The 16965-nt window shown below is 31.4% G+C and overlaps 1 protein-coding gene across 1 annotated transcript; it reads left to right on the top strand.

The window, feature by feature from the left end:
- Positions 1-5524: 5524 nt before the first annotated feature.
- On the top strand, positions 5525-16575 carry LOC115709883 (villin-3). Its single transcript, XM_030638127.2, has 24 exons — positions 5525-5809; positions 7947-8088; positions 8338-8437; positions 8781-8849; positions 8978-9214; positions 9354-9531; positions 9738-9870; positions 10439-10595; positions 10666-10816; positions 10897-10997; positions 11106-11264; positions 11968-12036; positions 12105-12173; positions 12355-12492; positions 13061-13189; positions 13372-13519; positions 13670-13680; positions 13771-13911; positions 13989-14114; positions 14707-14769; positions 14895-14993; positions 15290-15539; positions 15628-15860; positions 15943-16575. Exons 2-24 carry the CDS (start codon positions 8033-8035, stop codon positions 16054-16056), a joined length of 2931 nt encoding a protein of 976 aa, XP_030493987.2. The 5' UTR covers positions 5525-5809; positions 7947-8032; the 3' UTR covers positions 16057-16575.
- The last annotated feature ends 390 nt before the right edge of the window (positions 16576-16965 follow it).

The following is a 16965-nucleotide window of genomic DNA, read 5'->3' as shown; positions in this document are numbered from 1 at the left end:
AGATAAGAGAAAAAAAAAATGAATTCATCCTATGCTAATAATAATTTATGAAAAAATAATTTAGATTTAAAGTAGGAATTATTACATGAAAAATATAAATTGACACTTTGTTTACAAAAATATCTTTATAATGTGTGGACAATATATATACCTTTTATGTACTTTTAATTACCAAAATACCTCTTACACTATCACTCACACAATCAGATGATGGTTGCTGAGTGGTTGCTGGGTAGTTGGCCGAAGGTTGCATAAGACGAAAGTTGCTGGGTGGTTGGCCGAATGTTGCATCAGACGAAGGTGAAGGTTGTTGGGTGGTTGATTGAAGATTGCATCAGACGAAGGTTGTCGGGTGGTTAACCGAAGGTTGCATTAGACGAAGGTTTTAATCCCAAGAAGCATAGATTGTGGGTTGCTGTTAAAACTGTAATGCAACATTTATATCTGTTGCGAGCCAACTAACGTGCAACTTAATTGCAACTAAGGGTGTTCATAAAATGGCCGATCCAATCCAATCCGCACCCGCATTTTACAGATTGGATTGGAAAATTTAAAACCCGCACTTTTTTTTTATTTGTATATTTTTTTTAGAAATTTTTGCGTCGAAACCCACTTAACATTTATTATTGTTACACATATGACCCCAATAAAAAAAGTGGTAGCAAAAGTATCTTATCTTACGGTTTTGTTGCAGTCGTACATTTTTTTGGTCATCAAGTGTCAACTCAGAAACACGTGGCAACATATTATTAGACCACGTATTAAATAAGCTAAAGAAATATGTCGCCACGTGTTTTTGAGCTAACACTTAATGTACGACTGCAACATAATCGTAAGATAAGTGCCGCTACTTTTTTTTTTATTAGGGTTATATGTGTAACAATTGCAAATGTCAAAAGGGTTACACTGTAAATATCCATATTTTTTATATTATTTTGATGCTATTTTTTTGTTACTTTCATGTAATTTTTTTTGTGTTTTTATAAAATACAGTGAAAAATATATATAAAAAATTGAATGTAAAAATGTAATTTTTTTACAAAAATTAATATTTTATGTAATTATACTTTCTTTTTTTATATATATATATATTTTGAGAATAAACACTATTATTATAAATTAAACTGATAATCACATACAACAACAGAGTAAATAGGTTGAGGGGTGATCCCAGACCAAAAACAAGTTTCTTCTAGCCCTAAAGCAAACTTAGCTAAGTTGTGAGCAGCTGAATTAACTGTACACTTAACATGTGATAAAGTCACTTTAGGAAAAAAAAGAAAAAAAACAAGAGACATCGAGAATTAAATCATCAAAAGAAAAAATTGCAGTAGAAGTGCGTAAAGCATTAACATATTTTTTAAGGTTAAACAAATTCTGTTGTCTACCTTCCTTAGAAAAAAATGTAATATAATATAATTTTCCTAAGGGTAAATTGCGGCATAAATATCTAATATTTCAGATTTTATACACTTAAATACCTAATGTTTATTTTTGGAGGCAAAAATACCTAATGTTATAATTTTCTTACATCGTTACCACCACTTCCGTTATTAACTCATAAATATGGACACGTGGAGGGCCAAAATGCATTACATTTATTTATTTTCTTTTAAAATTTAATTTTTTTAATATCAAAAACTAAATACTACATTTTTTTTTAAAAAAAAATAAGAGAAATGCAATATTAAATTACTATAACTGAGTGAACCAGTGTAGTATATGAAATATGATTATCGAATTGAAGTGCCAATATCATGTGAAAATTGTTATGGGAAAATTGTGATATTAAAAATATTAAGTTTTAAAATAAAATAAAAAATAAATATAATGTATCTGAACCCTCCATGTCTCCATATTTATGAGTTAACGGAAGTGGTAGTAACGGTGTAAGAGAATTGTAACATTAGGTATTTAAGTGTAAAAAATCTAAAACATTAGGTATTTATGCCGCAATTTACCCATTTTTCTAATAATAAAAGATTAATATTTTGTTATTATGGCAAATGACGATTCTCAATAAAAGCGCTTTCTTATTTTTTTTTTGGACAAATATTATTTTGGACACTGTGTTTTGTAAAAGTTATCGATTAGACCTTCTGTTTTGATAAATGATAAAATTGACCATATATTTTTTAAAATAGTAAAAATAGGACCCTAAACTTAATTTTTGACAACTTTTTTTTTTTTTGTATATATAATATAACCAACTTGAAGACAAACACTAATAGATACAAGAAAATATAAACAATTTTGTCATAACACCTTTAAATCGGATTATTATTAAATTTTATTTTAACAAAAATTCAGTTCATGGTTCTATTTGTACCATTTTAGAAAATACAAGTTTATTTTATCATTTAACAAAACAGAATGTCCAATTGATAACTTTTATACAGGATCCAAAATAATATTTACCTTTTTTTTTTCTTTTATTATTATAGCATAAATTATAAACAAACAAAAAAATGTTTAGAATCACCGATTAATGTGTTTACTACTGCATAGGGATTCTTATGAATAATTATAAAAGTATAACATTTTTTATAAAGATTGTTTCTTTTTTGTTCACAATTGTAATTTCCGTTTCTACATTGTCGATAGATCATGCCCTATTTGTGGAATGGAGGAGGCATGGAGCACCTCTTTCTTCTTTGCGACATGGCTTTCCACCTTTGGCGGTCCTCACCTTGGGGTTCTTCCCTGTCTCTGGATCAGGGATCCATATGTGGGACTGGGTTAAATTTTTATGGAACCTAAAGAGCAGAAACATAAATATTGATGAGGTGTTTCTTTATGCCTCTATTGTGACAGACACGATCTGGCGGGTTCGAAATGATAAGGTACATAACAAAAGGATAGATAATGTGAATCAATGTATTGACTCTATTTCTCACTCCTATGCGGACTACAGAGATTCTCTCATCCCACCTCCTGCACCGAACCAACTCGTTGTTGGGAGCCTCCCCCTCAGGACTGGATTAAACTAAATTGTGATGTTAGAGTGGGTGGGGAGCATTGATGTGTAGCAGTCATCGCAAGAGACTATCTGAGTAAGGTGATTTGGGTGTACACGACAAAACTGGACTTTTCAGACGCTCTTTGTGGTGAAGCAGCTGCAGTTTGTTTGGCGCTTGAAGTGGCAAAGGACAAAGGACATAATTTCATCCTAGTTGAAAGCGATTCTAAGGTAGTGATCAATTCACTCAATGGCTTCGACCCTAGATGGGAAATTGAGAACTATTCCTTATTTTGTAATAGAATCGTTTCATCTTTTGTTAGATGTTTACTATGTATTACTGCCAGAACCTGTAATTTTATGGCTCATAATTTGGCTAGATGGACGTTTTTCCATAACCGCTTTGGGTGCTTTGATGTGGCATCTATCCCTATGAATATTTTATGTAATGATCGATGGCTAATTTTATAATTAATGAATGTTAATTTTCAAAAAAAAAAAAAAACTATAAAAAAAATTAATTTTTTCTTACAATTGCACTTATAATAATTCTTATAAATAAAATTATAATATTTCCTATAAAAGAAAAGACAAATATTCTTATTTTAAAATAATACTAACTGATTTTGTGATTCTAACCTAAATAAACAAAAATAAAGTAACTGACGAAAAAAATTGAGAAAAAAATATAATTTCCAATTTTCTAATAATAAAAGATTAATTTCTTATTACTACAACACTTTAGGATTCTCAAGTATAATCTTTCCTACAAAATTGTAATCTCCACTTTTCTAACCATAAAAGATTAATTTCTTATTCGATTGCACTTGTGATGATTCTTAGGATGAAAATGTATATTTCCAAAAAAATTATATATTTTTTATAATAATTTTAATTGATTTTGTGATTCTAACATCAATCATAAACAAATAAGTAAGAATTAACAAAAAAAATTATAATCTCTGATTTTTTAAATATAAAAAAATAATTTATTATTACTACAACACTTAAGAATTCTTATGAATAAAAGTATAATTATTCCTGAAATATTGTTTTTTTTTTTAAAATAAAAATATAATCTCTGTTTCCCTAATCATAAAAGATTAATTTCTTCCTCCAGACAACACTTGTGATGATTCTTGATTTCTTAAGAATAAAATTATAATATTTCCAAAAAAAAAATAGACAAATAATTTTTTTTTGGAGATAATTCTAATTAATTTTGTGATTCTAACATAAATCATAAATTAAAATATAATAACTAACAAATAATATATATAATCTCCTATTTTCTAATTATAAACAAATAATTTCTTGTTACTACAACACTTAAGGATTCTTATGAATGAATGTAAAATCTTTCCTAAAACATTGTATTATTTTTTTTATTTAAATGAAAATGTAATCTCCGTTTCTCTAATTATAAAAGATAAATTTCTTCTTTCGACCTAATATTGATTCTTTAGAATAAAAATGTAATATTTTTTTTTTAAAAAAATGACGAATAATTTTCTTTTTTTCATTTTTTTTTTTGGGAAATAATTCTAAGTGATTTTGTGATTCTAACATAAAATGGATATACTCTGATGTTTTAATTATAAATATTAATTTCTTCCCTACAAGACTTTAAGAATTCTTATGAATAAAAGTATTATCTTTCCTAAAACATTTTTTTTAAAAAAATAAAAATGTAATCTCCGTTTCCCTAATCATAAAAGATAAATTTCTTTTTCGGATCACATTGTGATGATTCTTAGAAATAAAAATGTAATATTTTCAAAAACATTTTTTTTGGAAATAATTCTAATTAATTTTGTGATTCTAATTCCAACATGAATCATAAACAAAAATGTAATAATAACAAAATAATCTCAATTTTCTAATTATAAAAATAATTTCTACAATTTTCTTTATGTAAAAAAAAAATATAATCTTTTCTAAAACATTTTTTTTAAAAAAAAATAAAAATATAATCTCGGTTTCCCTAATCATAAAAGATTAATTTCTTCTTCTAGCGACTTGTAATAATTCTTAAAAAAAAAATCAAAATCTCGATTTCCTTAATTATAAAAGATTAATTTCTTATTACCCAAAAAAAAAAATTAATTTCTTCGGCACTTGTAATAATTCTTAAAAAAAAATAAAAAAATACAATATTTAAAAAAAAATCATAAATTTCCCTATTTATAAAAGATTAATTTCTTTTTCTAACAGCACTTATAATGATCCTTACAAAAAAAAAATATATAAAACTTCAATATTTCCAATAAAAAAAGAATTCATAATCTCAATTTCTCTAATTATAAAGATTAATTTCTTCTTCTAACCGAGTTGCAACAATTGATATAAATAAAAATACAATATTTAAAAAAAAAAAAAAAATTCACAAATAACTTTTTATAGAAATAATTCTAATTAATTTTGTGTTTCTAGCATACATCATAGACAAAAATATAATAACTAAAAAAACATAAGATCCATTTTTTTTTTTACTAAATCCATTATTTTTTTAAAAAAAGAAATAATAAATCCATATAAGTAGCCAACATGGCCGGTGCCCCCGTCACCGGATCTTCATTGGTCTTTTTAGCCTTAAATAACAACTTTCTCTCTCTTCTCTCTCTCTCTCTCATCATCATCATCTTCTTCTTCTCTTTATTTCCCTCTGCAAAAAAACACTTTCTCTCTCCAAATTTACAAATCTCAAAAGCCTAAAAAGCTACACACAGAAAAACCAACACACACTGCAATAATTCACTTTTCTTTCTTCCTTTCTTTATTGCCAGCTCTTTCTCTCTCTCTCTCTTTATCATTATCATCATCTCATATTCATACAGAGATCTATTTCAGGTACGTTTAATTTTCATTTCTCCATTTGATCAATCTGATTCGCGATCAGCTTGATTGAATTTTCCGGTTTTAATTTGTAAGCAGATCTTTTTGTTTTCAATTTGATTGATCTGCTGAGTTGAATATGGAAATTGTTTTCAGGTTTACTTTTGGCTGTTTTTGGTTTTGGATGTCTGATCTGATTTTTTTCTTTTTGTTTCTGTTTTTTAGTGTTTGATCGTGTGTGTTGTTTTTGTCTTCTTTTGATTGTTCTGTGATGATCTTGCTTTTTCGTTTTTACATTATGTTGTACAGTTTTGATTTTATTCAGAGGTTTTGAATAGTTTTGTAAATACTTGCGAGTATGATTGGTTCAGCAATACAATTAAGAAGATCTATTAGAAAAGATATGTAGAATGAGACCTTATCTGGTTTCTCTTTTTTCTGGTATTTTTCTGAAGAGTGCAGAACAACACAAATTTCAAAATATCTGAATACAGGTTCAAATTTTAATTGAGTTAAAATTGTTAATTTTGTGTTATTTTACACTCATTTGGATTGGAGAGGCTGAAAATGTAACAGACTTAAAACATTTTTCACTCTTCTAATTTAGTTTTTGTTGGTGTTTTGATGATCATTCTCCTGTGTTCTTGGTCGCTAAGTTAAAGGTTCACTGTTTGGTTAGATGGGGTATCCTTTTCTCATAGGAGCTGGGAAACTTGGGGATATGATATGATGATGGATTTTTATTGGATATTTGATTTACTAAGTTGGAGAGATTCTAGTTGTAAGGTAATCTGGAGCAGTGAGACATGCATGAACAGAGAGATTCTCGTTTTTACTGCAGAATAAGGATAGAGTTTGACATTGAATGCGATTACTCATGTTTATTCATTGTATGAATTTTGTAATAGAGGGAAGTCTTGCAAAACAAAGCATACAAATTTCTTTGTTTTTTAGTTGGCAAGTTTGTTAGTGGGACGAACAGGTGAGCTTTTTTCGTGGCATGCTTTTATGAGGTAGTATGAATTCTGTCAATAACACAGATACTGAAGGAGACTTCTCTTAAATACTGCTGACTATGCATGTTATTTGAGGGAATCATCTAAGAGGGGACTGTTTAGAATCATCATCATCAAGCTTTAAGCTAAGATGCAGATACATATATAGATTGGTGGATGACCAAGTTCTAACTTTATATTTTTCAAAGAAAAGAGGTGCTTCTTGATTAGATTTACATCCCCCCTGGTATCTAGCTGAGCCTGTATAGAAAGTAAAAGAGATTTCAAAGCAGGAATACTCTCAAGGATAATCAGCTTCATGTAAAGGCTACACTCAAATGCTTGACTGAAATAGTAAGATGGATAAGAAAGAAGATGGATATATTGTAGGATTATCTTGCGAATCTAAAGGGGTAGAGGTAGTTAGAAAAAAATAGGAAATAAGGAGTTGGTTGGGGTTTTTTTGTTGAGATTATTTTTTTCACATATTATATATCATGTGAAAGGAAGTCATCAGGAAAACAGCCACTGAGGTTAAAGAAGTTTTTTTTGGGGGTAAATACTGCTGGGAGGACTCTGTTTTCCATTACCGTGTGGAGTGGATTTTAGGAAAGATGGATTACATCAGAACAAAGTAATAATTTAGACATAGTATTCAATATAAGTATGCCGAAGAAACTTGATACCAAATTGAATAACTTTTAAAAATAGAGTCTCAGTTTAGTCTTCCCTTAGATTGACAGGATTCCAAACACACTGCTTGTAGTATATTTGCATGCATATGCATGAAAACTTTATTTACTTTCTACACAATTCTAGTTTGATCATGTGCTGTTACCAAAAAATATATTTGTGTTTGCTTGTTTTTAATTATAAAAGAAAAAAACATATTTATTGTGAATAATACAATGATTAATACACACGTTATACTAGAAACCCACTTCTAATTTCTGTTATTCTGTAGAAATTCAAAAATTCGAGTTTGCCTGATGAGTAAATATATATATATATATATATATATCAGAAAATAATATTTTAAAGATTTTTGGAACTGTGTAATCTTATTTTTCATTGAAAAAGTTTTTTTTAAGAAACTCCTAGTTTATTTTATTTTATTTTTTCTTGACATTTTGTGGAATGATTTTTGTTTTTTGCAGTTATATATTGAAGAACTTCCACAAAGAAAAACACAGGAAGTTAAAAGTATCTTTCTTTTTTCTTTGCTTACAAAGGATTTCATACAATGTCTAGCTCCACAAAAGCTTTGGATCCTGCATTTCAAGGAGTGGGTCAGAGAGTGTATCCTTTTAACATGAAACATGGCTTAAGAAATAAATACGTGAAAATATTTTCTTTTTCCAAAGAAAGAGAGAATCAAACTTTATGTAGTTGACTTTCATCACTGAAGAAAATAGACGTGTGTTTTGTCTGCTTTCAGTTGACTGCATGTTTTGTTATTATCACTTCATCTTTTTCTTTTTTCCAGGGAAGTTAAGTTGTCTCTTTCAAATTTTGATTTCATTTGTGTTAACCTTAACATCTCCTTAGTGGGACTGAGATTTGGCGGATTGAGAATTTTCAACCCGTTCCTCTACCAAAGTCTGATTATGGAAAATTCTACTCTGGGGATTCTTACATCGTATTGCAGGTATGTAGTTGGTCTATAATGTTGTATACCATACATGTTCTCTTGTGTGGACTAAAATCAGTCTAGATATTTCATTTGACATCACAAGAGAATATACCTAAAACATATATTTGATAAGTGGTTACTAATTAGTGTCGAAACGCATTAAGAATATGTTCTGCATTTCGAGATGCCAATTTTCTTGTGTTATTCTGGGCATAGTTTGAAACAGCTATCGTTTTTTTTTTTGAGGTCTTGTGAGAAGAATAATTAGTTTTGTATTGAAAAAATGTAAGATTATGGTGAACAATGTCTAGTAGTATGGTGGAAAAATTGCAATTATATGACTGCTTTAATTTTTCAGACATCACAAGGCAGAGGCGGTGCTTATGTATACGACATACACTTTTGGATTGGAAAAGATACCAGTCAGGTGTGTTTTACCTCTTGCCTCAAGTTTGTGTTAGTATCACTTTCAAATAAATCCTCAAAAAAGAGTTCATAGAAATGGTTTTACTTAACGTGAACTTCTTATACATGATTATGTTACTTTTATTGTAGGATGAATCTGGAACTGCAGCTATCAAGACTGTGGAACTCGATGCATCCCTTGGTGGACGGGCAGTGCAGCATAGAGAAATTCAAGGACATGAATCTGACAAGTTTTTATCATACTTCAAACCTTGTATCATACCTTTAGAGGGTGGTATTGCGTCTGGATTTACAAAACCTGAGGAGGAGGAATTTGAAACAAGGTTGTACATCTGCAAAGGAAAACGAGTGGTCAGAATGAAACAGGTTTGAATTCTTTCAACAATGAGATCTGTATATTAAGTTGAGAATTTTTAATTATTTATTTATGTGTGTGTATAAAATAAGCCTGCATGAATTCACAAAATACCACTCTACAATTTTGTTTCTTTTTTTTTTGGTGCAGGTTCCTTTTGCGCGTTCTTCACTGAACCATGATGATGTGTTCATCTTGGACACCCAGAACAAGATTTATCAGTTCAATGGTGCAAATTCAAATATCCAGGAAAGGGCCAAGGCTTTAGAAGTGATTCAGTTTTTGAAGGAAAAATATCATGGTGGGACTTCCGATGTTGCCATTGTTGGTGAGTACATATTCCTTGTCTGTATTTATATACACATCATAGTGATAAATAATATATGTGTCATGCATAATGGTTATAATTTGCTTTCTTCTCCTCATTATGATTGCATTTTCTGCTATGACTTTAAGCCTTTTAGTATATTTGTATTTTACAGTTTCTCCTTTTCATACATATACTTTGGTCTTAACACGTGTTCACCTTTCTAGATGATGGGAAGTTGGATACAGAGTCGGATTCAGGCGAGTTCTGGGTCCTCTTTGGTGGATTTGCTCCAATTGGCAAGAAGGTTGTCTCTGAAGATGATATTATTCCAGAGGCTACTCCTGCTAAACTTTATAGGTTCCTCCCCTCTCTCTCTCTGTGCATTTTAGAATTAGGAGCACGAGAGATATTTTGAACTCGTTATGCCATTTCTAATTTTCTTTTGAACATTAACCTGTCTATTATACTTCAATCTCTTATTGACATCTTTCTTCAGAAAGGTTATCCAGTGTGTAGATGTGGGTTGGGTGTATAAATCATGTACTCTAGTCATCTTTCTGTCAAGTGTTTATATGAACTTTGTTAGTATGTCCACTTTTTGCCATGTATTTATGGTAGTCAGACTTTCTGTTTGTGAGTAATTTAACTTGATTCCACATGCTGTCACTACGAATTTTTATTTTAGAGTTTGACAAGCCTTTGCATTTATGGTTTGCATCTGCTTTAGTGTATTCATTTTTCTAATTTGGATTTCATTTTGTGATATAATTTATATATGCCAAGAAACAATTTGTATTTCATGGTAGGGATGTCATATTCTAATATGTGCTTAGGAAAATCATGTCACTGTTAATCTTTATGCTATTGTCTTGTAGTGGGTTAAATAGTCAATGTGATGTCCTAACTTGGTCAACTAATTTTGTAGCATAACTGATGAAGTGAAGATAGTTGAAGGTGAACTATCGAAATCCAGTTTGGAAAACAACAAATGCTATCTGTTGGACTGCGGTGCTGAGATATTCGTCTGGGTTGGACGAGTTACACAGCTAGAGGAGAGAAAGGCTGCTATCCAAACAGCTGAGGTAGTAATATAAAATCTGTTTCTTCCCCTTGAACAAAATATGGGTTTCTGACCCACAATTTTGCCACCAGGAATTTGTTGCTAGTCAAAATAGACCAAAAGCAACACGTATAACCCGGCTTATTCAAGGTTATGAGACACATGCATTCAAATCAAACTTTGAGTCTTGGCCATCGGGATCTGTAGCTCCTGGTGCAGAGGAAGGAAGAGGGAAAGTTGCAGGTATTGAATCATTTTCATCAGCTGTGTGGACCGGATTTGTTCTGCTTAGCTCGATTAATGGTATTTTTTCTCTCTGTTAGCTTTGCTGAAGCAACAAGGTGTTGGTGTGAAGGGCATGACAAAAAGTGCCCCTGTCAGTGAGGAAGTCCCACCTTTGCTTGAAGGAGGTGGAAAGATGGAGGTATGGTTGGCACTTCATTGCCTTGAAAGAAAGTCTCATATCATAACAATAACTATGGCTGTTAATATCAATGTCTTTTGATTATTTTTTTAAAAAAAAAATTGCAAGGTATGGCGCATCAATGGCAGTGCCAAAACTCCATTGCCCAAAGAAGACATTGGTAAATTTTATAGAGGAGATTGCTACATCGTTCTTTATACTTATCACTCAGGTGATAGGAAAGAAGATTACTTTTTGTGCTGTTGGTTTGGAAAGGATAGCGTTGAGGTAAGCAACATACATACTTTCCTATTTTGAGAATTAAATATAAGGAAAGTTCCATTTCGGTATATTATTATACATAATTTCTGTGTACATAGAAACCAAGCTTAAACATTATCAACCCTGGGTTATGGTAATATTTGCTACAAAGCAAAGATCATTCACACAAAAATGGGCAACTAAGAGCTAGTTTTAAAATAACTTTAGGTATCTATGGGAATGTTTCACATTTTGGTATCTTTTAGAATGAGACTCAGGCGGTCAGCTCATTGCATAGCTACAGTTTCTGCAAACAATTCTAAACTATTATTTTCTATGACAATTTGGTTGGTTTGTTTTTATCTGGATTATCTTTTTCCATTGTTACTTGTACTATAACATGATGTTATTTTATTAGTTTTCAGAGCATTTGCTTGTCTTTTATTTTTTTTCTTTTCTTATATTGTTAGTATAAATCAATGTTTAGTTAAATTATGGTGCAGGAGTTTCATTTCATATATGTTTTGTTCGATTTGAATGTTAGATACTTTTGCAAATTTGAAACCGACCATAGCTTTAAATCTGTTAATAGTAATAAGCTTGCTTGAAAAAGTAAAGTTCTTGCCATATTTTTGTTGAAGACCATATGTTCTTGGCCATGTTTGATTGGTCAAAGCTTGTGTGTCTATTTCCACCAATTTAATAAAACAGAATTGTTTACTATTTGCAGGAAGATCGGAAAATGGCTTCTCGTTTGGCAAATACCATGTCCAACTCACTGAAAGGGAGACCTGTTCAGGTATCTATTATCTATTATCAAGTCAGGATTATGAATTTAAGACTTGAAAGTAACAGTATTTGTTGCAGGGTCGGATATTTCAAGATAAAGAGCCACCCCAGTTTATTGCTCTTTTTCAGCCTATGGTGGTGCTGAAGGTATTCTGCTTAAAATTTTACCTCATGTTGCATTTCAATTGTAAATTCCACAATAGGATACAATGCTCTTTTGTTTTTAGCATGAGAAAAAAGAAAAATGAAGTTATATATTTATACACATTTGGTTTTATTTAATTTGGTGATTTATATTTACCAATTATTTGCTTTATTTTGTTTTCAGGGTGGATTGAGCTCTGGTTATAAAAAAAATGTTGCAGAGAAAGGTTTGACAGATGAAACTTACACAGCAGACAGTATCGCTTTGATTAGGATTTCTGGAACTTCCATTCATAAAAATAAAGTGGTCCAAGTTGATGCGGTATGTTTTCTTTCCAGTAGAAGTTTCATGGTGTTGCCTATCCCTGTGATAATCTAGACTATTTTGTCTTTAGGATTTGATGATCCCATATCTATAGAGATTGTTGGCCTCAGGTGGGTTGTGAGAATTAACTTCCCAAAACTGTCATTTAGTTAGAATCCTTACTGAAAGTTTTCAATGACAGAGTACCATAAAATATTTTTCTGGTTTCTCAATAAGATAAGAAACTATAACCTTTATCAGTAGTGTATTGCATCGCAAGAGCCTATCCTTAATTGTACTATTCGGGATATTACATTTGATATGGATCTCTTCTTTCTCTTATCAAAGTGCACACAAATTCACTTCCATCTGCATATTTTCACAAAGTTCAGCTTACAGGAAGTCAAACCGAAAAGCTTAGAGAACAGAAGAGAAATGATACACTTACCTTTCAAAATTTAAGTTTCAGAAGTTCATGAAACCTACTGCTCTTTCATTTTGCAAAATATGTGGATATTTTCATCTATGTCCAGCAAGTAACTATAAATTGTGGTCTCTGCTTAATATATCTGTCATTTTTCTTTAGGTAGCAGCATCACTGAACTCTGCTGAGTGTTTCCTCCTACAATCTGGCTCTTCATTTTTCACTTGGCATGGAAACCAATGCACGTTTGAACAGCAACAGTTGGCCTCGAAAGTTGCAGAGTTTATGAAGGTATACTTCTAGGCAAATGTTAATGACATGAATTAAATAATTTAGCAGATATCTATTTGATTGGAGTCATACAATTGTAGGTCCTCTTAAAGCTTGAGCATTACTGAAACATAAGTTTCTAGAGTTTCTTCATATATTGATGATATATCAATTTAATTATTTGTTTATTCCTACTTATTCAGCCAGGAGTTACTTTAAAACATGCTAAAGAAGGAACTGAAAGCTCAGCTTTCTGGTTTGCGCTTGGAGGAAAACAAAGCTACACCAGTAAAAAAGTTTCTACAGAGACAGTCAGAGATCCACACTTATTCACATTCTCATTCAATAAAGGTAGTGATTCCCGTTCAATCCTGTCAAATCGTTAGCAGTGTTCTTCTTTCTTAAGATAATGAATTGATATCTTGGTTTACTAGTTTACCAGCTGAGTACTTTCTAACTTTCTTTTTTTCCATCACTTTCCTTGCCACATGGATCACCCAGGAAAGTTTCAGGTGAGTTTGAACATAAAAAACAACTCAAACTTCATTGTATTTTGATTCAAAGTGCTTGTGGTTATAATTAATTTTGTATGTAATTGGCAGGTGGAGGAAGTATACAACTTCTCACAAGATGATCTGTTAACAGAAGACATCTTGATACTTGACACACATGCTGAAGTGTTTATCTGGGTTGGTCAGTGTGTAGATTCTAAAGAAAAGCAAAGTGTTTTTGAAATTGGCGAGGTAATATGTAATCAATTGGCGTTTTCTCATATTTTCCCTATTACGAACTGCTTCATAAATGGTTAATACATTTGCAGAAATACATAGAGATGGCTGCATCTCTGGAGGGATTGTCTCCTAATGTGCCTCTGTACAAAGTTACTGAAGGAAATGAACCTTGCTTCTTCACTACCTACTTTTCATGGGATCTTGCAAAAGCCAGCGTATGTGCAAAATCTACAAAGTCAATTCTTGGTTTATGCTTTTTTGTTTTTGTTTTTATGGCTGCTAACTTGATGTCTATAATTAAGGGGAACAGAATACCTGAAATGGCTTCCCTACTTAATAGGGGAACACCATGCTATTTATATATATAAAAAAAAATAGTTTTCAAATTTCACAGGCATTATTACTTGTTGATGCAAGATGCCATAAAAAAGCACTGTTCTTTTTGTTCATTAAGCTTTTCTAAACTCATGTCACTTCTTCCACCTTATCTTAATTTAGTTGCACTTAATATTCAGTTAATTTTTATAAAATTTTGAATTCCTTGACTAGATCATGTGTGAACTATATCTCCAAGTTACATTGAAATCCTACAAGCAATTCCTTAAATTAAGTGGTTTTATATGTAAACTTAGAGCATCTGTAATCTTGAATGTCCCATAATATGTTGGTCAAATGATCACAAGGGTTCTTGTTCTTGAATTATCTTTTGCAAGTAACGAATGTAGCCAAATTTCTCTCTTTCATGTTTGTTGCATGTTCTAGGCTCTTTAAACACCATCTCTTATGCATGGTTTTTATGAAATGCAGATTCAGGGCAACTCATTCCAAAAGAAGGTGTCTATCTTCTTTGGGTTTGGTAGTACTGTGGAGGTGAGCAATACAAAATTTGCTTAATCTATTTGCAGAAGCATCTATTATTCAGGACATGTACCCATTGCAAAATCAGTTTTTCCCACTATAAATGTAACTGATTCTCTCTTTTTACGCTTAACCAGGAAAAGTCCAATGGGAATCAAGGAGGACCAACACAAAGGGCTTCAGCTTTAGCTGCTTTATCTTCTGCATTTAGTCCATCCTCTGGAAAATCACCCCCGGTAACTAAATATCCCCATTCTGGTTATGATGTTATCATGTCTTGATCTAATAAGTTTCAAATCGTTTTTTGCTCAGTGTTTTGTCTCATTAACTTGTTGTTAACTGCAACATCTTTGTCGTGCATGGCCTGATGACTTCCCTTAAATATTTCCTCATGAAAAACAATAACTTGTCCTATCAAGTTATTCCGGCGTGGCTCATTTGCCTTTTGTTTTTCGTTTTTCATGTTTGCATATGATGGTAGAGGATTTTGTATCTATTAATATTATTAATTTAATGCATGTGCTATAATCAGGGCCAGGATAAATCCAATGGTTCTGGTCAAGGACCAAGGCAAAGAGCTGAAGCTTTAGCTGCTTTATCATCTGCGTTCGGTTCATCATCAGGAAACAAATCTTCTGCTCCTAGGCCTGCTGGCCCCAGTCAAGGCTCACAAAGAGCAGCAGCAGTTGCTGCTCTTTCGCAAGTTCTTACAGCCGAAAAGAAAAAGAAGTCACCTGATGACTCTCCTACCCAAAGTCCTCCCTCAGAAACCAGTGCCCCTGGTAAGAGCCATTCACTTCTGAATTAAAAAAACCTATGTTTACTCTTGTAACTGAAATTATAGATCTCGACACATTTCAATTCTTCCAGCTGAAGCCAAAAGTGAAACTACCTATTCCGAAACAGAGGGCTCTCAGGATGGTGGGGAAGTCAAAGAAGCAGAGGAAGTAGCAGCTGTATCTGAAAACAGCAGTGAGTCACCAAAGAAAGAAACAGTGCAGTTTGAAAACGATGGTGAAAGTAACCTTAGTACATTCAGTTATGATCAACTGAAAGCCAAATCTGAAAATCCAGTTACTGGAATTGATTTCAAGCGAAGAGAGGTCAGTCTCATTCCCATTGCAAATGTTTCATTTCATTTCGGTACTTCAATTTAATGACATTTTCTATGTTTTTTCCCTTCAGGCCTATCTTTCAGATGAAGAGTTCCAAACTATATTTGGGAACACAAAGGCAGCCTTCTATAAACTGCCGAAATGGAAGCAAGACATGCAGAAGAAGAAGTTCGATCTCTTTTGAGACTGAATTTACTAAAATCGAGTGCGTTTTCTGCTCCTTTTGCATCCTAACTTAGGGGTGCTTCATTCATTTTGATAAAATAATATTTCTTTGTTGGGTAGTTGTGGTTTTTTTTTAATTGGTACGCAATGCCTTGCCTTGATTTCCATATTAGCTTCTTCTTTTATAATTTTCCTTTGATGAACATGGTACTTACCTGGTTAGATTGATTCGGTATTGATTGTGATGCCGCCGAGAGTGATTTTGTTTTCATTCTAGTATTTTTTTTTCCCCCTTGTAACTGCTGCTGCCTCTTGTAATGGTCAAAATATGGTAGAGTTCTAAAGGCAGTAATAGGCAGAGGTATAATTCTTTCATTTGGTCATTGTGTATTACATATATATATATATTGTGGTTATTTGACTATTATTACTTATCTCTTTATTTTTTGGTCCTGTGAAAAATGGTGTATATGTATCGCTTTTGAACTTTGTTTAAGAATTAAGATACAGGAAATGAGAAACTGTTTGTGTTTTTTCATATTGTACTATGAGGCAGGCCTATTTATGATTCTTGTTTTATTTTTAATTCGAATTAATTATTGGAATAAAATGGACAAATAATAATTGTCAGTAAATAGTTGAATAACTCGAGATGTTATTACACTTAACTTATTTATGTTTTATGAATTTTGGACCATCTTACATTAGTACTTTTGCTCAATATTCTTAGAAGGAAAATTGTGATTCTTTTGTAGTGTAGTCCATTGCTTTTTGTTTTTAAGAAAGAATCAATTGATTCTATGTTTTTCTTTTCTTTTCTTAGTTCATTTCCTTTAATATTGCTATACTTGCTCTCATCTTTTGAAAAGCTTTCATTTTTCTTTAAACCCTTAATATTACTTCTCACTTAATATTGTCACTTTCTAAT

Source organism: Cannabis sativa, chromosome 3 (assembly GCF_029168945.1).
Source record: "Cannabis sativa cultivar Pink pepper isolate KNU-18-1 chromosome 3, ASM2916894v1, whole genome shotgun sequence".
In the NCBI taxonomy this organism is placed as follows: domain Eukaryota; kingdom Viridiplantae; phylum Streptophyta; class Magnoliopsida; order Rosales; family Cannabaceae; genus Cannabis; species Cannabis sativa.
The sequence above is the reverse complement of the archived record's forward strand: the minus strand, read 5'-3'. Positions and strand labels throughout refer to the sequence as shown.

What these genes read in the sequence shown, in the direction of transcription:
- LOC115709883 (XM_030638127.2), top strand. Translation starts at nt 8,033, where the DNA reads ATGTCTAGCTCCACAAAAGCTTTGGATCCTGCATTTCAAGGAGTGGGT. An exon ending in TTCCGATGTTGCCATTGTTG is followed by an intron (nt 9,532 to 9,737) that starts GTGAGTACATAT and finishes TCACCTTTCTAG; the next exon opens with ATGATGGGAAGTTGGATACA. An exon ending in TTGATTTCAAGCGAAGAGAG is followed by an intron (nt 15,861 to 15,942) that starts GTCAGTCTCATT and finishes TTTTCCCTTCAG; the next exon opens with GCCTATCTTTCAGATGAAGA.